The sequence below is a fragment of the Ictalurus punctatus genome, chromosome 25 (genome assembly GCF_001660625.3).
Source record: "Ictalurus punctatus breed USDA103 chromosome 25, Coco_2.0, whole genome shotgun sequence".
Lineage (NCBI taxonomy): Eukaryota > Metazoa > Chordata > Actinopteri > Siluriformes > Ictaluridae > Ictalurus > Ictalurus punctatus.
Window position 1 is genome coordinate 6,920,305 of NC_030440.2, and position 23,505 is coordinate 6,943,809.

General features: G+C 40.0%; 1 protein-coding gene across 2 annotated transcripts in view; it reads right to left on the reverse strand.

The window, feature by feature from the left end:
- Window positions 1-14,689: 14,689 nt before the first annotated feature.
- Window positions 14,690-23,505, reverse strand: part of nudt14 (nudix (nucleoside diphosphate linked moiety X)-type motif 14) — a 35,040-nt gene continuing 26,224 nt past the window's right edge. For both annotated transcript variants that reach the window (XM_017456532.3, XM_017456531.2), the window contains exon 5: window positions 14,690-17,133. In XM_017456532.3, the coding sequence (XP_017312021.1) occupies window positions 16,884-17,133 (250 nt within the window). In that variant the 3' untranslated portion in view covers window positions 14,690-16,883. The remainder of the gene's footprint in view (window positions 17,134-23,505) is intronic.

Sequence of the window (23,505 nt, forward strand, 5' to 3'; positions counted from 1 at the left end):
CTGCACGCCTGGGGCCGCCTGGCTGATTGGCAGCCGGATAAACCACTCACCAATCAGCGGGCTTACGTTCCCCAGAACGTCACCTTTGAGCCAATCACGGCGTGAAGGGCGGGGCTTATCTATATTAAAAGGAAAAAAAAAAAAAAAAAAATTCTGCCCGTTCCACTACACTGTAGAGGTGCAATGTTTCATAATTATTAACAAGTAAACATTTTTCTGTTCACACTGCGGTCCGTAAAGTCGAAACGACGACAGATTATTTGTATTATTGTTCTTCACGAACGAACTCTTTCTACTGTTTTTTTTTTTGTCAGAATAATTTAGTGTCTCAACAAGCACGCGGACGTAAACAACAGACTAACCAGAGGTAAACAGACGAAAGGGAGATTTCTTCAAGGTTGAAAAAAAAAAAACCCAGTTCTTCAAATATCAAAATGTTCCGTCGTTTTATTGCTTTCTTTTCCTTCAAATCAACAAGAGAAAACAAGTCCTGTAATATCTCTCTCTCTCTCTCTCTCTCTCTCTTTTTTTTCCGTTAGACGCCTGAGTGGCTGGAGTGACGCAGCTGAGGTCGCCCTCTTTCGGACATTTAGACCTTTTCCAATACACCAGTGTTGAGGAGCTGTATCTCTGTATAGGCTTCAGGAGAGGTTTCACCTTCATGACTACGTTCTTAAGTACATCTAACATGTACCTATACTTATTGGCCTTTTTAATCAGGTAAACCTACCATAAAGATGCACTTTGTAGGTTTACAACTACTGGGCCATTTTGTTCTATAAACAATCTTCACCCCTTACCCTACCTTGCCTATCACTGGAAATGAACCACCATAAACCCACCAGCACTCAGCAGACACCATGATCTCTTAGTGTAGTGGATCCTTGCTGAAAAAAAATTAATTAGAAACCCTTGTAGAATTTGTAATGGTTTTAATGGTTATAATGGAAATTTTATTGGTTTTAATGGAAACTGTAATGGGGCGCACGGTGGCTTAGTGGTTAACATGTTCGCCTCACACCTCCAAGGTTGGGGGTTCCATTCCCACCGTGGCCCTGTGTGTGCGGAGTTTGCATGTTCTCCCCGTGCTGCGGGGGTTTCCTCCGGGTACTCAGGTTTCCTCGCCCCAGTACAAAGACATGCATGGTAGGCTGATTGGCATGTCCAAAGTGTCCGTAGTGTATGAATGGGTGTGCGAGTGTGTATGTGATTGTGCCCTGCGATGGATTGGCACCCTGTCCAGGGTGTACCCCGCCTTGTGCCCGTTGCTCCCTGGGATAGGCTCCAGGTTTCCCCGTGACCCTGAAAAGGATAAACGGTATAGAAGATGGATGGAAACTCTAATGGTCCCTGCATGTCTTTAATAGTAATTTGTTGCCTTCTATTGGTGGCATGTTATGTCGAGTGGATACCATTAAGGCTTAATAATGGCAGTGGTAATAGTTTTAATGGTTATCCGATGGTTTGTAATGGTATTTGTAGTGGAAACCATTCGAATGTTTGTGCTGGTTCCTGTTTTTGTTGTTGTTTTCAGCAGGGATCTCGAAGTTAAAACATTTGTTACAGTAGTGGAAATCACAACCCACCATTATTATTGTTATTAAGCTTCTCACACTGTTCTCTCCTGTACAACCAATCATTAGGAACACAACAGCGTTATGTAAGAAACAGGACAGTGTTGATGTATCACAGTACAGACATGACTGAAGAAACGTAACTTAATCCAAGCCTCAATAACACAAAACAAGGAGGTTTACAAATAATCTCACCTTGGACTTAATGTGTTCTGTCAGTGGAAAGTTCTACCAGAGAAAACACTACGGCTCGTGTGAATAGGTCAAATATTATTGTACACATTTAAATAAAAAGCCTAATATTTCAATAGTTGGATTGGATTATAATATACTATATGGCCAAAAGTATATGGACACGTGAACATCACACCCATATGTGCTTGTGAAACATCCCATTCCAGGTGTAGTCCCCCTTCGCCACTATAAAAACCTCCACTCTTCTAGGAAGACTTTGCATTAGATTTTGGAGCATAGTTGTGGGGATTTACTCCTTCAGCCACAAGAGCATTAGTGAGGTCAGACACTGATGTCGGGCAAGGAGGCTTGGGGTGCAGTCAGTGTTCCAGTTCATCCCAAAGGTGTTTAATGGGTTTTTAGATCAGGGCTCTGTGCAGGACACTCGAGTTCTTCCACTCCAACCTTGTTAAACCATGTCTTCATGGAGCTCGCTTTGTGTACAGGGGTGTTGTCATGCTGGAACAGCTTTGGGCGGCTTAGTTCCAGTGAAGGGAAATTGTAATGCTACACAGCATACAAAGACATTATAGACAATTGTGTGTTTCAGACTTTTTGGCAACAGTTTACGGAAGAACCACGTATGGCTGTTGTGGTCAGGTGTCCACATACTTTTGGCTACATAGTGCATGTTCATTTAAAATTTGTTGGTCCCTGTTTACATTTAAGGCACCCCTTGCTGCAAAACATATCTTAGTGGCATGGTGCTAGTATGAGTGTATCAATACAGTATCATTGCTCCATCTGATAGCTCATGTTTATCCATGCACAATTTGTTAATTATCCTTAAGTCGTTCATCATTGTCAGTTTTTGACCACGGGACCACAGTTGGCTGGCAATTTGTGTTTGGTGGATCATTCTAAATCCAGAAATAATACTGAAGTGTTTAAGCCCAGACGATGCTGCTTTACTGCATACACCCCTACCAGCACCACACACACAACTGTGATAATATCTTTGCCAAGCTGATAAAGATCCACCACCTAAATTAGATCTGGCCACTGTTAGTCCTGTGGTGGTCTTTTCCCATGGAAGATGGATTAGGAGAGTGGTTGACACATTGTTCATAGTGACAGATGGGTTAGTGTCAGTAATTGTGTATCTGCGCTTAAATGGTGGGTTTACATGATTATTTTTTTCTTTACACTGTACATCAATTGTGATTCGCATCTGATGAATCACCGAAACACTACACTTATTTCTGCTTTGATACTTTTCACACGCATCAATTACCACTAGCAGTTCATTTGAAAGATATCCAACCTGATCCGCTTTAAGAATGCACTCTTTCCAACTGTAAACCTGTCCATCAATGGCTAGATGGCTGGATTTAACAGTTTGTGAGTGTGGCTGTAGGTGTGTATTTACATTATGGAAAAATGGAGGCAATCCGATCTGACATTTTCTCTCCCACCAGTAGACATGGGATAAATAAGCTCATGGCTAAAGCAGGCAACAGGCTCACTTAAGTATAAAATATTGGATGCTGTCATAGCAGCCTACTTCCAGCCTGATGACAGCTGGAAAGCTGGGTTAAAAGAGGTAAGAATTCTGGGTGCACATAGCAAGAGAAGGTGGGGGGGTGTTGGTCAGAGACAGACGTGGGCATGGTGGGGGAGGTGGCTCTCAGGAAAGGTAATGTGGATGCCTCTCCTCATCCATATTTCATGGCTTTCCGTTGGAGGCCTCACACACAAACATATAGGCAACCAAGTCATTCCTTTTCATCCTTAATCATCGCTTTGACCCATTTTTGTACCTCACACACATTGCTGACATCAACCAAAACAGTTAAACATAAAACCAGAAACGAAAGGTACTGATTAGAAACTTTGTGGCATATGCAAAAAACACAAGGCATAAAACATGACCTTACAGAACAGAACGTTAATCAATTCTTAAGATCTGTTGCCTTGTATATATTCTCTGCTACACTCGCTGTTGTATGGCACCACTATAGTTGCTGCAGGGGAGTCTGGTTTCCATAGCGATGGCTCAGTGATTGTCTCTACTGTAAACCAAGCTCACTGGAAATTAATATTGATATAATAAGCCCTCTCAATGATGACGATTTATTAATGTCATGTACAAGTATGTGCCATCTTGGTATAGGTGTAATTTGTCCTTGGGACCTATTTTTTTGCAGTCTGTTGAAAATCTTGTAAAAGCTTGTGGCAAAATTCTGTCCAAATATTTGCTAAAAACATACCGTCTGGTGTGGTATGTTTTACAGCAGATTACAGGTTTACTGTCCTAGCCTACATCATTTTACATTTGAAAGGTGGGAGGAAATGGCAGAAGTGGAGTGGGAAGGGGGTGAGTCTGAAATGTGAGTTATGTAAGTTGTAATTGAAAGGAAGCAAACGTTGTATTTGATAGTTTTTTTTTGTTTGTTTGTTTAAATGAGTGCATAGGGTGAATTTATTTACAAAGATATAAAAACACATTGGATCTGTTAATGAGTTTCTTTTATGGTTTACACGTGCAAGTTACCGTTGGTTGCATTTGAGTCATGAACTCGTTTGCTCAAATGGGGCAAATTTTCACCCCCGGGCGTAGTTATCCTACATAAGGTAAGCTTATCAAGAAGGTTCACCAAAACACTTTTGAGAACACCATCTAGCACGGATAGTGCATGGATTGTGGACTGCTTCAGTTGACCACTTAGCTTGGGTCGTTTTGAAGCTTTAAACATTTGTATATTGAAGTTGCCACATAGAAAGTGTGGTAATATTGTACACTTCCCATAATGTTAGCATTGCAGTGTTTAGTTTATGATATAGATTTCTTTTAAGCTAAGAACCTGTTAGGTTTACATAAAAAAACTAGTAAGAATAGAATATCGTACAAAGGTCTTTATATTTTTCACCCCATTTTATCCCCAATCTGCAAATTCCGACCCACTAGCCAGCACTCTCCTATTACGTGACAGCTACCAGCCGGGTAGGGTGAAGGCTAACCCATGTTTCCTCTGAGACATGTGAAGCCAGCCAACCACATTTTTTTTGAACTGCTGCTTATGCTGCGTCACAGGGTGGCATAAAAGTCAAAGGAAAGCGCTATCTGCCCTGTTCTGCATACATGAGCTCACAGACACCCACGATTGGCTAGTGTCACTGTGATTGACAGGGGAGAGACAGTAATGCCTTCCTCCTACCCAGAGAACACAGACAATTTGACTCCCTTGACTTCTGGTCACAAATGACTGTGGCATCATTAGGATTCTCCTGACGATAAGGCAAATGCTTCTCTGTTGCATCATCTGAGAGCATCAGAACGAAGTTATTTTAAACTAAATTATTAGGAACTAAATTACTAAGAACTAAACTAAATTGTTTCTGTAGAGCAGAGTGGGTTCTGGAGATCCCCAGGGGTCCATGATGCATAACACTGGGTCTGTTATTATTATTATTATTTTTAATTAAAATTGAGTTAAAGCAGTGGATAATTATCATAATTATTATTGACTGGTCACCTGAATTGAACAGATTTATTCTAAACATCAATATTTTAATACAACACCAGACCAACTAACAAACAGAAACCCCTCAGATAAATAATGTGAACTTGGACCTAATGTGTTCTGTTGAACGCATCTTGTTTTTTTTATTTATTTATAGAATATACCAAAGACCAAATGGGAAATATTGTAGGCTACTATAATCATGGACCCAGAATGAAATATATAGTCTAGGTTCTTGCTTTTGAGGTCAGTTCAACTCCGTATTTAGAAAGACTTTGTAGTGTATTATGATTGTAACTATGTAAGTAAATTTCAACAAGTTTGGCACTGTGTTACCTGTTTTCCGCAAGCTTTAGACGTTTTTTTTTTTCTTCTTTTCATCCAGCCATCATCCTTGTCTCCGGCATTTTTCAAAACAAAGTTATACCAATAAATCCTGGCCTCCTGTTTCACAGACACTGTCATTACATGAGCCCAGTATTATAAGTTTCTGTCTGGCATTCTGTCTTCACCCAGACAAACCCTCATAATGCTAAGGTCATAATTGTTTGTCGCTCTCCTTCTCTCTTAGTTTTATGGTTGAAAAATGATTGTGGTAACTTCCATAATTATTCTCTGCTGCTCAGGGAATCTTTGGGATTTACATGGATATAGCAAAACTGTTCCAAACATACTGTATATGTCCCTGTGAAAGTTGGCCCACTAACAGCTCAGCTCTGATTTAATGCCATTAGACCCACCACGAGCAGAAGACAACATTCATCAATCAGTGTGATTTAAGGCTAAATCACTCGGTGCATGAGCCTAAGCCTGGAGGAATGGAAGAAAAATAGGCAAGATGCTTACAACTGCAATTTTAAATCTTCAGTTGCAAATCAGTCAACCTGACAACATCAGTACCTCTAGAGTGTGCGCAAAGGCAAGTCGCAGCGGCATTAATGCCATTGTTTCTGCTTGATTTTAGCTTTGTCTTTCTGGCCAAACCTGAGGAATTGACAAATCCGGTTTGGTTCCTTGGCACCCAGCCTGAGGCATTTTGCACATGTGATTGACACGTTCACAATTCAGCAGTGTGTCCAGAAGGTGTATCAGATTTTACTATGACACTTTACTACAGCTGTCTTAGACTGATCTGCACTCTGTGATGGCATTCTCATGATGCCGTTAAGTGTTTTACTTCAATTGCTCATGGGCTTCATTATTACAGGCCCATAATGAACAGCACTATACTGTGTTGTATATTTAGAGGCAGGGGTAGATAATACTTCACCTAGAGGAACAAACTTGTGCCCTCATTTGCATTCAAAGGTAAATATGAGGAAGTGACATAGCTTAAGAAGAATCTGACTCTTCATGTTCCACCTGTGGCACACGATCGGCTTCAATCCTGCATTTTCCTGTGGCATTAAGTATGACCTTTGCAAAATGCTGAAGTGTCAAACGGTCAAACGGTCTTCAACCCAACCTGTGCGCCCGGTGAACTGTTTATTAAAATGTGTAAAATGATGGATTGCATGTGTCTCTCCATTACTGCCTACACTCTTAACTGTGCATATTTGTAGTGAAGCAGAACATGAGGGCATCCAACACCTGACCAAGCTCAAACCCTGGCTGCTCAAACCCTCATCTTTGCCCGTGCTTCCTTATCTCTGCGGAAACATGGCTTCCTCTTGCCCCAGAGATCACAAATAGATTCATCCTAGAACAGTGTGTGGCCCAGAGTGTACATGTGCAGTACACTGTTGAATACATTTACATTAACATTCATGGCTGACATTTGGCAGACGCACTTATCCAGAGCGAATTACAATTATCTCAGTTTTTTGGAACTCACAGAAGTCCGACGTCCAAACCTTTGAGCTACCACTTCCCACGTAAAAAGTCAACCATACTGCCCAGGACATTAAGTGACAGCATTCTAGATAACAGGACTGTGTCAATTCTGGCATGTGGACAGTCACAGAAGTTAACTGGGACCCTTCACTTTCATTTCACTTGTACCACTATTCATTTTCATGAATAAGAAGTATACGATAATGATAGGACATAATAAAGTAAAAGTAAATGTAAATTTTAACCTCTCATCAGAGATTAAAAAAAAAAAAAGATCTTTAGAGAGACAGCAGGTACACTGAGATTTGAGAAGCATATAAACCCGTTTGGACATGTTGTTTGGGTATTCTTCAGGTCAGCTGGTGGAGTGCTTTGAGAGCTGAAGCAGGTTAAGTTGTCCTTGCTAACACTGAGGCAACACCAGTAAACTGTGACACACTCCTGGCCTTTCCCTTCCATTTTCTCTCCACAGGAGCAGGTGCAGATCGCTCCACACAATAATCTTTACAACTAGAGCTTTTACAATGGGCCCAATCAACCTTGACTCCAGGGCCAGAGAAGGGTCATTCCAGAGTTTAGACAAGCGTTGGGATGCAGCAGAACAATAAGTCAGAGTAAAACACCCTCAGGAGAGAAATATGTTTCCATCCTAACTTTATCAAATATTATTGTAAACTGCCATTTTGTTTTTTTTATTGATGATATTTTTTGCTAACCTATTCTGGATTAAGTTCATTATATGTACTACATGCACATTTACATTCATTCATTTAGCAGACTCTTTTATCCAAAGCGACTTACAATTGAGGAAATACAAGCAAAGCGCTATGTCAAGTAAGACAAAGTACTGTTTAGTTTTACAATGTGATTATTTCATTCTGTCACGTAATAATGTTTTCATACAATCGAGTGCAAAACTGTGCATACCCTTAGGACAAAATAAAGACGGCAAAGTAACGTAGATCATAGCCACAAGATATTTAGTGTGTTTGGTTTCACAAAGGTCAAAAGAACACTCCATGAAAAAAAAATCAGTTTAAACATTTGAATCTCCTTCTCTGAATGTGATCTTTGCTCTACCACAGCAGCGTCGAATACTCGATTCTGATTGGTCAGGTGTTGATTCATTTTCTGTAACAGCACTGCTCTGAGTAGCTCTAGCTGAAAGGTTTATATTAATGTGCTCGTTCTAATACATTATCCGTTCTACAGTAACAACTTGCACAGGGACTTGTATGGGGTACACTCCACATAAACAGATTTAACGAACGTATACAGTCATTCAAAGTGGGAGATTTTCCATGAGGAGATACTTATTTAACATTTTTCGGAAGGACTCTCCAGTGCCAATGCTTTATAACATACAACAGTAAGCCTTTTGATGAATGTGAACGTCTGCAAGACGGAGGGCTTTGTAGTTTGTTGGTAACATGACAAGCTGGTGGTGTTGCCCCTAGGTGTGAATACAGTAAGTGTGTGATTGTGTGCGTGCTTAGTGCCCTACCATGAACTGGCATCCCATGCACCCAATTTTTTGCCATAGTCTCCGGATCCACCATTGTCCTAGTCGGACAATGCAGTAATGCCATTAATGCGTACTCGGTAGATATCATTAATCAATACAGGAGGATACAAGAGGAGAAAAGAAACTTGTGAAGAAACAATTGTTTATAGCTATTACAACAGGGATTCAACTGTTTTGTGGACATACCACAACATTACTATAAATGGATAAAAAGTACACTATTTCATCCTTTAATTTAAAAAAGGCAACTTGTAATCATTGGAAAATTGAAAAATAATCTACTTCAGGATGGTAACACGTCACACAAGCTAATCATTGATTATTTTCCTGTAACAGCATCATGTATTATTCCTTACATAACTCGTATCTCCACACTTGCCTTTGTAACTGCCTCCAAGCTCTCGGCATATTCTCGGAGCTTTTGGATGATTAATTTTAGTATTCAGATTGTACCGTTTGCCTGTGTTCTTCCTGTTTTAACCTCTTTTTTTTTTTTTGACAGATTGCTTGGCAAATCTTTGGCTACGCTTCTTAACTTTAGGCATCTGTTAATAATAAAGTGTTTTTTCTTGTTTAATTTTTTTAAAATAGAACATTTCTGTTGGTTTTGCCTCATGCTTTAGATTGCTGTATAGGGATACATGTACATTTCACTCTTGGAATTCTTTTTCTTTGAGGATATTTTTATTTGTAGATAGATCTTGCAAGATTGTACCTATATATCTATTTCAAAACCAAACGCTTGGACACTCTTGCATTCAACTGTGAGAACTGAATCCTGTATTAATATTTCTCAGAATCCCCGTTAGTACTACGGAATTACTCTAATAGTATGCCTGATGTGAAATGGAAGTGTTTGTATATGTTAAAGAATTGTGATATGTAATTTGCTCTAGTTTCAATGTTTACGAGGCACATTTCATGTAGCCCACCGAAGACGAGAGAGACAGAGACATTGTACATTGACATGCTACAGCGTCAGTAACATTACTCAGCATTTTGCTGAGTGAATGCCGAACCTCTTATTTCATCCCATTAATTCAAGAGTGAATTAGCAACCGCAGAGCTCGTCACACCATTAATGCATACTCGGTAGATATCATTTGTCATTTCCCATGATTCCGTATTTCCTGTAAAGATACTTTCACCATGCTGAGTAGAGGAAAACGACATTATTTGTACTCTCCTTGAGAAATCGCAAGAAGAATCACAGCAAACTGTAAGTAGGGGCATCCATTGTCTTTTATCTGTGGGCTATTTTGTCCTGCTAACGTGAATACACAAAACACAGTCATAACATCTACTCTTGACAAAACTTTAAGATGGTATTTTTACTATCACACACTGAACACAGCTAATTTTAGTAAAAGAGGATGTCCGTCCTGTGGATGATATCACACACCAGCCTAAAGAAGTCATGGCGTTCACTCTTCTAAACTGCAGGGATGAAACTCCACATGTTTTGTCTGCCCCACAGCAATCCCATGCACTCATCCAGGATATCCTACTACAGAACCGCGATGGTGGCTCTCCGGTCGGCTTTGCTTGTTTTTCATCCTAACCAGTTCCAAGCTCGACATCCGTCCTGTGGTTCAGAGAGAGTTCATTAAGTCAAAGGGTATAAGCGCACATGAAGAACGCCAGAGAATCAGCCCTTTCAGCTCTTAATGCTAAGACTAAGAGTTAAAGAGAGAGGCGGCCCCTGTGGAGATCTTCGGCAGGGAAGAGTGGTTTGTGAATCATCATAAATATCTGTAGATAAGCAAAGAGGAGCCTGTGTTCTCATAGCAGGTTCTTTATCCCACTGTAAATCAGAGCCTGGGTAATCTTCTGTAGCATTTCTACAAGAAAATCCGATTTGGTCATTTTTGATGTTTGCATTTTTCTTTGAGTTGGATTGAATACAGGGAATCAGTCAATCAATTGTGGATGGGGTGTGCTGTGATATAAAACTAGAGGACCCGTACATTAATTATACTGTAGAAGAAGAACCGGTCCACAGATCACATCACAGCTTATATTCACCATCTGACCATGATTAGCAGAGCAGCCACTTGACCGTCCACTTATATAGACCCTTGTTTCTAGCGTGAAAGGCCTGCAGGACAGCGAGTGGGCAGTTGGTTCAGGTTCCTCCGGCCCCATATAGGCACCATGCTCTCATTTGCATACAGATGGACAGTGTGGTGGAATCATATTAGGTGTCCTCCCTCTTTTTGTCTGCGGGTCACAACTCCAGTGGTGGGCACAATGCTCAGTGCACTTCAAAGGTTCGGTCACACCTGGGAGTGCCGGGAGAAAGGGGGCGGCCGCCCGTGGCCAGCCGCACAGATGGCCTCTCACGCTGGTGCACAATGGCCAAGCTGTAAGTGGTCCATGTGTCAGATTACACATAAAGCTTCTCAGCAGCCTCCGGTAGAATTTGTGCTCCAGGCCCTGCAATTTCATCATCATAATTTCATCTACATGCTTATTTGTGGTATTGCCATTTGTTAGCAACGCTTAAATCAATTTAAGATAAAAAAAAAAAAAGTTTTAAGAACAGTTAAAGCAGGCATATGCACAAATAGACTCCTCGAGCCCCTGCCCTTCAGCCTTAAGACTGTACAAGTGCCTTCTTGACTGACACGAGTAATAATAGCATCTTACACTATATAGCCTCTGTATGGCTCAGTGAGCTCAGAGTGTTCCTGATGGGTCAGGCCTGAGCACTGGGATCTTTTGGCAATGTTGTAAAAATGTAGATATTATAGTCATCGCCTTTCTTTCTAGTAATCATTCACTAAAAACCCTCATGAACACCCAGCATATGTATCAACTATTCATCATCATGAAGCTACAAAATAACTGAAAGGGTTTAAGAGAAAGGCTTAAGCAGCACAAAGCGGAACTTCTCGACACTTTTATAAAATGACATTTTGTCCACAATTTGGTCAGCTCTCCCATATCGTACGGCAGCTACCAGCCGCAGAGGGTTAAGGCTAACACGTATTTCTTCTGAGACGCGTGAAGACACCCAACAACATCTTTTTGAACTGCCGCTCATGCTGCATCACAGGGCAGTGTAACACACTTGGAGGCAGTGCTATTTACTCTGTTCTGTATACAGGAGCTTACAGATGACCACACTCAGACGAAAGGGCTATATATACCGTTAGCACAGCAATTACTCTCTAAATATCATTCCCTTGCATCTTCAAATACATGCTGATCTATTGTGAATGGACTGGTTCACAAAACTGAATGTGGACTGCCCATATAACTTAAAAATGGATTAAAACGTTTCTTGCTTCTTGAGGAATAATTGTGTTTCAGTAGATTTGGAACATAGTCCATGTTACAGAATGAGATACCGAGTGGATGGTGAGGTGGTAACATCAGGAAAACAGCTTCGGGCATTATGTGCGTCTGGGTAGATGTGGGGGCTATCCTTTTTTAAAACCCTGCACATGGATTTACGCCGGTACTTGGGCATCAGGATGAGACCAAAGCATTTGTCCTGGAGGTTGCTGGAGGTTAGTATTTGCTTTTACTGACACAGAGGCAGCCAGGAAGATGTGCATCTTATTGAACAACATTGTGAGGAGGTGTGTTATGACCTGCTGCCATCTTGTTCCCTGGCAACAAGTCCTTCAAGCAGCACTATTTGGGGTTTAGAAATTTTGTGGAATGCAGTAGGTGCTTATAAGTCAAAACAGATCAAATCAGTCTCTTCCAAGGAATTTTCCCTCTGTGTCTGCTCTAATAACTGAAAGAAATGCATCCTTCAGAGAGCATCCATGCAGCAGTCAGTCTGAAAGACTTCACCACAAGGATTTGGCATCCAGGCAGATTTAGCTTACAGGGAGTGGCCATGCATGGTAGGATATAGCCAAGAAAAGCCAAATGAGGTAAAATAGTTAAGGCCATGAATGATGACTAAGCTCAAGTTTTATATCAGGTTTTTTTTTTTTTTTTTTAAATCAGTTAAAAGCTCAGCAGCAATTGGCAGGCGATAAGCCGTTCTCTAACTATAATATGAGAAAATAATAAGCAGATAGAGCAGTCCCTTGACACTTGGGTGGTATTATGCAGTTTGTAAGAATTCATTTCTGGCAGCATGCCCTGACATCCCCTGTCAGCATAGAGTTTCACTGGAACAAACTCACTCCGCCTCCTTCTGACAAGATCTTACCTTCACAAAATCTTACCTTACAATTACAAGCTTCTTTCTATTAGCATCTGGATCTAGGCTGGTATTATTTACCCATCCATCAGCAAGAGTATTATAGGTTTCAAATAATATGCCCAGCTTCGTCTGGAGCAGAGGTGTATTCATACTGACAACAAAGCAGCCAGCTGACGTATCAAGAAACTCATTGATTCAGCAGTTCCAAACAAAGCTGGCAGGAAGGAATAATAATGGTGCTATGGTGTACCAGTTGCTAAGTTGAAAACCAATTTAGCCCCGCTAAATGAAGCACTACCAGTCATAGCCTTTCTTCGGCATACATATAAAGCATTGTATCTATTGACAAGGATTCTTTAAAGGAAAGGAAAAAATGGCTGGTAGGAAAAAGGCTCAAGCACACAGCCAGTCTCCCGCTATTACACGACTCCCTCAGGATATGTTGCTACTACCGTGAAAGTAAAAGACTTTCTGGAGTGTGCCAACAAATAAGCTTGATTTACTTATCCAGAGTCTCAAGGCTTTTACTTTTTCAGTCAGTAAGACCCAGACGAAATGTGTGCCTGTTGAACATCAGTGGAATTGTGTGCATTACCAAGCAGGGCTGATGGTCGGTGATGATCAGTCAGGGTTTTCAGAGATAACCTGTGCAAACACAGAGGCAGAAAGCTGAAATGCAAAGCCGTCATCACTGACGTTAGAGCCTCTTATTAAAAAAAATGAACACAAGCCTCAACTTTACACCATTATTGACATGCCACTGTCATTTGAAGTCAACTACTGTACATATACTACTACATAAGAGCTATAGCTCATGCTATGCTTACAACAAACAATAGTGGGGAGTAGGAGAGAACTCAAGAGAAGCTGGGCAAAATGAGTACTTCTGCCTTGTATAGATCATGATAGTTGCAAAGGTCTCTGGATAAATCCAGCTAATATCAGGTTCTCAAAGCTGGAATATTTACAATTTAAGCATCTATTATTCAGATGCCGATATGAAAACAGCCAATGGGGCATACAGACGACCTTTATGAAAACCAGCCAAGCTAGTCAAGTATGGGGAAGGTTTATATAAAGCTATTAGGTTTCTTCCCTAAACATGTAAACTAATTAAGCTAATCAAGACTGGAGTTTACTTTTGGCATCCTGTCCAACGTAATGAAAGTCAAATTTCGAAACAAACAATGCATAAACGGCCTTGACAAAAGTTACGTATACATAGTAAATAATAGTGAAGCTCATTTTTAAAAGAACAAGGACACTCAGCAAAGTGGAAAATAAATCAAGCAGGCATAAGAGACATGGTTAAGTGCGCCTTTGCCCTCCCTCATGCACACTCATTGTGTGACTTGTTTTGTGCCGTGCTGTTGCTATAGCAAAGTCGTGGTACTTGTACTTAGTTACTCGATGCTATTATTTGTGTCCCTTCTCCCCAACCACCTGTCCCACCCCCACAATCCTTTGCTCTGGACAGCCGTCAGTAACACAGTCTAATGATTACCACTGTGCCTAATAGAAAAGGGCTGAACACAAACATCACCTTGACGACTCGCCCTCTCTGATAGGTCCTACAGAGAGAGTTCAGAAACACAGAGCTTCCTCTAAGCCCCAGGACAACTATGCTAGAGGATGGGGACCTGACAAATTGGCCCCGTTTAAATTAAGACAACATAGTAGAGAGGCACATGGGTAAGTCATATGTCAGCAAATCTTCACTTTCACATTGTCATCATGTCCTGGTAGTAGACTGCAAGCAAATATTTCGAAATGTTTGGGTTACTGAATAAAATACACAATATGGATTCGTACATTCATAACAGGTGCACTAACAGGCCTTGACAGTAAATGCACAATTTATAGTTTTAATTCATCAGAGTAACTCGGTATGTAGACTTATTCGTCTTTATTTATGTACACTCCATCCAGATTAATATACACATGGAGCACATGCAAGACATCACAATACAATAAAAAATTCAAATGCATAGGATACATTGAATGGAAAAAAATGAAACCGAACATGCAAAGAAGAAAATACAATTTTCATGTAAACACTTCTTTTTTTTTTTTTTCTTTCCTCGATGACATTAACATTAACACATTAAAAGTAGAAAGAACCACTGCTGTACAATATTAGTAGGATTTAATTTTATTCTCTCAAGTAAAAGCATGTAGGAAACAATCAACAATCACATAAAAACAGGATAGGATCAGAGGCTTAGAAAGACATCACTATGCTTTCCAGAACACAAATCTTCACAACTTTTGAGCTTTTCATCCACATGCATTCAGTGTTTCTTTAGCATATAATATTTAGGTAATAATGCTAAAACAATGAATGTTGATAGTCATAAATAGTACCATCCAGAAGCTTCGTTAAAGGTATTCTATGCATTCTTACATTATGTAATTTGATGTTTTTATTTTGTACATTTAAATTGTTTTTTATTGCAAAGACAAATTCAATCAATAAGCAAAGTTACTGATAAAAATGTAGGCTTTTTTTTTTTTTTTAAATATACAAAACCTTAACAAAATCGTACATAGAATATCTTTTAACTAAAGGAATGTATTTTAATTAGATTCATATCTCACATGTTCAAATGGCTTACTTGTATTCGTTGCCACATAAACAATGACTGTTTAGATACAATGAAAATAATTCGCACCTATCCAGTAGCTGAAGTAGTCACTTTAACAGTATTTTTATTTTCTAACCGAAAATCTAAAATCGCTGAAAACAGTCAAATAGACGGTTGCAGTGTCAAATGGCTTATGACCTTTTTTTTTTTTTGTCCCAGAAAATGTACCAAATAGGCATAGCGTAGTAGAAATATCATCATCACACGTGAGATAATAACAATATAAACATTTAAATACCTAACAAGGTCAGATTGAAAGAGAAACCTCAGATACAGCATGTGCAAAATACAATAAACACTACGTATGGCCTTCAAGTATTAATTGGTAATGACGGTCACAAAGTTAGTTGTCATGACTGAAGAGACATTTATAACGTCATTATAAATCGTATTCTGTGCTCAGAGTAAATCATTATTACTTTAGTATCAGCTTGTTTTAAATTTATACTGTATGTAGGATATAAAGTGTTCCCCAGGTGAGCTCATGCAGCTCCAGCATATAAGAATTATACCAGAGTCGCTTTCTAATTTTAGATGATAAAGAAGAACCCACAGAGATGATATTATAAGTTCTAATCACTTTTATATACTTACTCTACTATATGATATCTTTTATTACGCTTATAATGGAGCTGCAGTAGTGATTGTTGTAATCAAATGGTTTCTAAAAAGCTATTCAAGACTAGCGGTAAGCCTGGATGTCATGTCAAAATCAATGGGCGGGGAAAAAAATGATAAACATGGGATTGCTTGAATCGTGTGCACCGATTTATTGTGTAGCAGGCCCCAAATATTTCTTGTTCAATTTTAAATGAGGACTCTTTAAAGAAATGCCAGTTTGATGTTAAGAATTGATAAAAGAGCATTGCCTCGAACCCTGAATGCTTCGTAGTTTGTGTTAGACCTGAGATGTCTGCAAATGCTTGGCTAGTCTTTGTACAATTAAGAGAGAAGTTTGGTAGCTGCCCATTAGCTATGCTATGTAGCGCATTACACATGTAACAAATATCTGTCATTTCTGACAAATCTGGATTTGCTTATTATATATATGTATATATATATATCATACTTGCCCAAACCTCCGAAATGATATGAACAACGTCCTCTTCTATCCTCATCTTCAAGCTTGTATAGTTTTACCAGCCATTATAAGATTTCTAAAGAGCAGTCAGATAAATAAATAACAGACTCGTTAAAAGCAAAGCGTTACCATTTCGTGACACAAACTCACAATTACTATTATTGTGTTCTGCAACTCATCTACTACCAAGGAGGAATTATGACTAAGTTTGAGGCAAAGTCTGAAATAGGACAATAATTAGAGTAAGAAAAGAGGAAAGCAATTAAGAACACAGTATTCAATTCAATAGGTACACAAAGAAATACAAGGTTACATACAGGGTGCTTCAGAAGGTTGGAAGAAACAGAAGCTGTCATCCATTACACATTAGTGGAGATTTTATATTTAGGTGCCATGTTGCTATGAAACCACATGAAGCTGAAAATAACACCCATGGTTTTAGGGATGCTCTCGTCATAGGCGAAAGTCATGGCCTCGTGCAGGGGCACTTTGACCACCTCGATCAGCTCGCCTTCTTGAGGTTGCCCACCACCCTCGCCAACACGGTTCTCGTCAGACACCTCTACGTAGAACATGGTCTGCTTGGCTCCCATAACTCCTACTCCTGACCTGTGGGGTAAACAGCAATTGCAGGGAATTGCCATGTGTCACAGACATGTTCTTTGCATGGAAATAAGTGATGGATAACAAAACAGAATAAAGGTAGACTGCTGATCATTTCACAATTCATTCATTCAATGATAATTCATTCTTTATACTGGTCATGGTCTCAGAGATTCCAGAGCCTATCGTAGGAACAAGGCAGGAATACAATTTAGAGGAGCCAATCCAACCACCTATATATGGTTTTGGGAGGTGGGAAGAAAACAAGGAGGGAACCCAGGGAGAACATGGACAAGTCCAAAGACACAGAAACCTTGAACTATGGGACACCAACACTACCTGCCGCGCCACTGTGCCACCATCCTTAGGACCAGTGTTACATAATCAAATGCTCTTATGCAACCAAATGCTATTATTATTGCTACTAAATGCTATAGGCTACTATTCAATCTCTTAAAGAAGAACTGGAATGGTGTTGAATATTTTCTATCGCGGTGGAAAAAGCCCTGAAGCGCTCTCTATACAACAGAAATTCTCATCTCTGCAGCTGTACACAAAACTGGAGTCAACCAGTCAGGTTGCTTCTAGACCACAAGATGATTACAGTGCATATAGGCTTTTATGGAATGAAGGGTTCGACCCAGTCAGTCCTTCAGGCCTTCAAAGATACTTCGAAGACCACAGATGGTGGTGATAAGAAGGGCTGTGCCTGAAGCGTTGCCTCACCTGAGACTCTGTCAAGGAGATTTCACTATGGAGATCTCCCATAGGGCTTTGCGATGGAGCCCAGAAGGTATCTGAGAAATGTTGAGACTGGAAAAACACTTCCTTAGATCTTCCTCTTCCTTAAATAGTATCTTACTTGCATCTGAGATAATAAGCTTAGAAAACATGCAAGATTAAAAATCATACAGTTCTGCCCTTTTCCAATGGAGAGGAGTACACAACTACACTCTGACACAAGGAACACACCTTCTTTTCCAAGTTAAATCTAACCAGAATACAACAATGAATACATGAACACTGCAGTTGAATTTCACAATGTGTTTTATAGTTGCTCAGCATGACCAATCCAGAGACTGCAAATGAGAGAAAATCCACTGCCCATATACGCCTTTCTAAACATCGCTATAATGGAATCTAATTGTTTTGGTAACTGGAAGATATTTTAAAGATAAGTTTTTAAAAAAATATCCCAGAATTGAAACCATGACCAAACAGACGGGTTTGTAAGAGCCTGCACATGTGAAGTCCCATAAGTGTACTATGTAGATGGTACTGTTTAAAGGCACATATTGGGTACTGTTACATGGGGGTATGGGGGTTATGGTTACACCCACCTCTCAAGAAGGGACGGCAAGACACAAAACAAGACAAGACAGATACTGTACAAATACTGCAGATTCCCATGAATCATTTGCCAGACTTTCCGAAGGCACCAGAGGAATACAAATTTTACATTTTACATTAGCAGCAATAAACCAATGAACATCGAACCACACCAGCACACAATCAACTCCAAAATAACTGGCACCATTTCAAGCAAATGGGCATAACTGGTAAGACTTGGGTGTAGATAACAGTACTACTATGTTCGACTGCACAAGTTCTATTAGTAGCTCAGTGCTTAAGATGCTGGAAACTTATGAGCGACGCATGACCAGCAGAGTCATATCTGAATTCAATATAGTTATAACTTAAAGTCTATTGTATCGAATTAAAGTTATTAACTGTTCAATGATGGAGATTTGGGTGCAGATTGTTCTTAGCAATTGCAGTCCTGAGGCTATCTAATGAAGAACATCCACAGCTATCTTTAAGGTTTCTATGTGGTACCATCCACAGAAATCTCGTGGAGAATTTCGACTAGATTAATATTAACCATATGAGCCATTAGACTGGGTTCAATGGGTTTAGAACCTATTAGAAGGACATTTGGATCAGTGTGTGCATGTGTGTGTGCGCGCGGGTGTTCAGCATAGGCTAGCATAGGCAGGGCTGGACTTAGGGAGATGGGGCCCCTGGGCTTGAGTCATTTTCAGGCCCTGCCTACTCTACAAATCACTTTAAATAAAACAAGTACAGCATCATGCATAAGCCCAGTCAAAAGCGGAATCATTTATTTATATGACAACTGATTGAAGCTCGAAAAAACTTTATTATTATTATTAAATAAATAAATAAAATAAATAAAAGTTCAACGTGATCATGAATTTTGTGCATTGCAATAAACAACTGTTTATCTGGCACAACCGGTAGAAGGTGAGTAACCGGTAGCAACCATTCTCTGAGCAAGAACTCACCATTTAATGCATGCGTTTCAAATTAGCTTTGTAAAACAATCTCTTCTGAAGTTTGTAGTGTTATTCAGAGGCTTTGACATTTGCACGATTATTCTGACAGGACTCCGGAACTTTCCGCGCCCGGTTAGCTCGCACACTCATCAATTTTAGTCGGTCGCTAAAGAATCTTTAGTACTTGCAGGACTATCTGGTTCAGTGGCTGAAAAAGTTGCCATTTCTTCCAACGAGCTAACGGCTTCTGACTGAAGAGATGATGATCCATTAATGGACTGCCCTGCTCGTGAAATCAGATCCGCTCCAGCGGTTTCCTCCAGCAGGCGGTTTCCGCTTGCACATCAGGCTGTGGTGTCACAGGTGTGAAAAATCCAGTGATCGTTTTCATTTTACTGAGTGCTTCCTTTTCGCATCGTTATCTCTCATTTTTTAGCTTTCTTTTAAGCGTGCCACTTCGATACCGCTTGTCCGCCATTATAACAGTGACTACTACAGACAGGTTTCAACAGCGACGCATCGTCGTAACCACCAATAACCAATCGGCACACATCAAGATGACTGACGTATAATTTAGCGAACTAAATGCCATCATTCCTTACACAGGGCGGGGCTCACCAACCATGCTAGACCAATCGACAAACTTAAATGAAAAATAAAATGACCGGCATATAACTTAACAAATCAAACAAACATAAACTGGCGGGCCCCCTAATGGGCGGGGCCCATGGGCTGGAACCCAGTCAAGCCCAATAGTAAGTCCGGCCCTGAGCATAGGGCACTGAAACTGCCGATTGCAATCATGAATGCGGGATGTGAAAGACCATTAGACAGGCAGACGTTCTGCGGGATGTGCTAAGACAATCAACTAGTATATCAGCTTTGTTATGCATATGAAAGGAAATGAATAATGGTTTATGAATTCAAGTTATGCTGATACATGAGTGTATGTACCTCAAAATATCTGGACTGTTGCAAAGCATTAGATCATACCATTTTGCATTAAAAAGGCCTGTAGGTTCACTTGTTTTTTGTTCTCTGGGATTTTATTCATATTCATATTATTATTATTATTATTATTATTATTATTATTATTTATTTTTTACATTTCTCTTCATTAGAACCTTGGTCAAAACATTCACAACTTAAATTGGGAAATCCAAACAAAGGTTCATGTCCTAACAGTGTGGGTCACATCTTCACCCTGCATTCCGGTACCTACCTGCGCTACACAGACATAATCCAATATAGCATCATATAATCAGAATTACCCCGAATACACATGGCAGGTGTTACATCAGACTTGCAGGTGCACATGATGTCCCAAACAGCAGGTGTTGAGCCCCTGTGTGTGTGTGTGTGTGTGTGTGTGTGTGTGTGTGTGTGTGTGTGTGTGTGTGTGTGTGTGTGTGTATATCTGTGCTAGAGTGTGTTTATGATAGCATGTTGGTCTGAGGGATTGTTTGTGACTCCATGTAATGACACACTGGATTAGAACTGGGTGGGTGAGGGTAATCATCAGAGGCAATAAGCAGGTGTGTACGCTCCTTCTCTCTCTCTTGCACACACACACACACACACACACACACACACACACGAACGAGACGGTAAGGGTTTATGACCGTCTCCTCATCCAAGTCTGATAAGAACAATGTCTCTTCCTGCTGCTCTAGACAGTGTTAGAGAGGTGTGTTTAACCCCGCACTTCACCTATATTCGTTCACATTATGGCTCTGTGAAGTGCTAATACTGATGGATTACTGAGGGAGCGGAACATCAAGTACAAGGAGCAGAGTTCTTTGAACACTATTAAGCCCAAGATATCCGTTATGTTGTTTGATGCGAAACCTTTCAGTCAAATGCGCAAACATAATGGATCAGAAAAAAATAATAAATGGTTTTTCTGTGATTATAGGTTGTATTAGATCTTTATCTCAGTTGGGCAAGTGCATGGGTGTGTGCCTGGAAAGACAAGTTACGCTACTTTTATTTCTCCCCACACATATAAACATTAGCGGTGTACTGCAGGCAAGGTATAATTGTTTATTCAAGTTATACCACAGCACCGTTGATTTCACAAATCTGATTAGTCAGAAGGTGCTGACTTTGTGGTTAATGTTCTGTGTTAACAGCGCCTCTGATAGCAATTCCAGCTGCAAGGTTTATATTAACGCACTTGTTCTAGCATTTCTACAGTAACAATTCAATCTCAGGGACTTGTATGGTGGATTCTCCACATAATCTAAGACTGATAATAAATGGATTAAGAACATGATGTTATTTAACAAAGAAAGAAGTGTAAATGTTGAATACGGTGAAGTTGAGGTGAGGGCACGGTGAGGGGACGTTTATTTAATATTTAAGGAAGGGGTGCAGCGGTAAAGTCTATGAATGGCGGATGTTGCAGTCTGAGGTTTCTCAGTAACAAGCCGCATTGTTTCTGTCATTAAATTCAAGAGAACGTGACGGATGGATGTTGACCACAACATGTAGCTGTAGCTGTTTATAAACAGATCAAAAGTATGACGTGCAGTATTTTAATAAATTTGAAAAAAATTGTAATTTACAAAAAAAAAATAATTAAAAAAACCGCCCCCAGATATCCATCCATCCGTCTTCTATACCGCTTATCCTTTTCAGGGTCACGGGAAAGGCCTATCCCAGGGAACATCGGGCACAAACCGGGGTACACCCTGGACAGGGTGCCGATCCATCGCAGGGCACAATCACATTCACACACTACGGACACTTGATTATTTTCCTATAACAGCACGCTCTGTCACGTGACTGATTCTCCCTCTCGACTCGTCTCGATTAATCTAGCTTTGATCGAACGTTTGTACACGCCTGTTTGAGTGAACAATTTTAATAATCTTACTGATATGATGACCTTAAGGTGAAAACTAGCTTTGAACACAAATATTGAAGTTGAGGTCTACTACATGTACATTTTTTTAAATGTAAAATAAATAACAAGTACTTTTCATTTAGCACTAAAGAAAAGCAACCAATAATCCTCAGCGTTTGTGTGAACAGCTTTAAGACTGCTGGAGAAGCATCCTGGATGACTACACCAGACCTGCTGAGAAAATGACAAGGCTATTTTCAAGAATCTAAACTTTGTCTTGTGATTGGTCGTGTTTGATCGCTGTAGAAATTTGTACGTTATTTACATTTATTCATTTGGCAGAGGTTTTTATCCAAAGCGGCTTACAAAAGAGGAAATACAAGCAAAGCGATATATCAAGCGGAGAACAATACAAGTAGTGCTACCGTATAAGATCTTTTAATTGGGTTCTAGAGAAACAATGTGTGCAGAGTAGAGGTGTAAGAGCCAGAGTAAGGGTAAAATGTTTTTTTTTTTTTTATATATATATAAGAGGGGAGGGGCAAGTTAGGTGTAAATAAAGTGCTCATGGAAGAGGTGGGTCTTTAACCGTTATTTGAGGATAGTGACGGATTCTGCGGTCCGGATTGAGGTTGGAAGTTCATTCCTCCACTGAGGGACAGTCAGTTTGAAGGTTCTGGAAAGGGACCTCGTGCCTCGCTGAGTAGGCACTACCAGGCGTCGGCCGTTAACTGATCGCAGCTTGCGTATTTCACTTCTTCGCTTGAATGTCTTTACTATTATTATTAAATGAGGAAATGGTAATAGGCAGCCCGAACCTTTCTATGAGATAGGTGCAGCTAAACATTTGAGGGGTAACGTATAAGCATATACGCAGGAATTGATTTTATTTCCTCCAGTTTTTAAAAATTGCGAATCGCTGGATGTTTGGGCTTGTGTTAAACAGTGCTCAAACCAAATGCAAACAAAATTCCCCTAGCAAAAAAGCCAGTTCACTCGAATGAGAAAGGACACGAGAAGTGAAAAAGAAGTCTCTGCTATAGGTTCTTTTCACTTTGCATCAAGGTCATCTGAGTAAACTTTGACCTGCAAATTTGTCAACATCAAAAGTGTGAGCCCATAGGCAACAAAAGGGTAGTGATCTTTCTGTAAAAAGCAAAACAGGGGAATCCCTATGTATCACACTGGACATTTGTTTATGTTACCTGGTGCACATTTAAAAAAAGAAGTAAATAA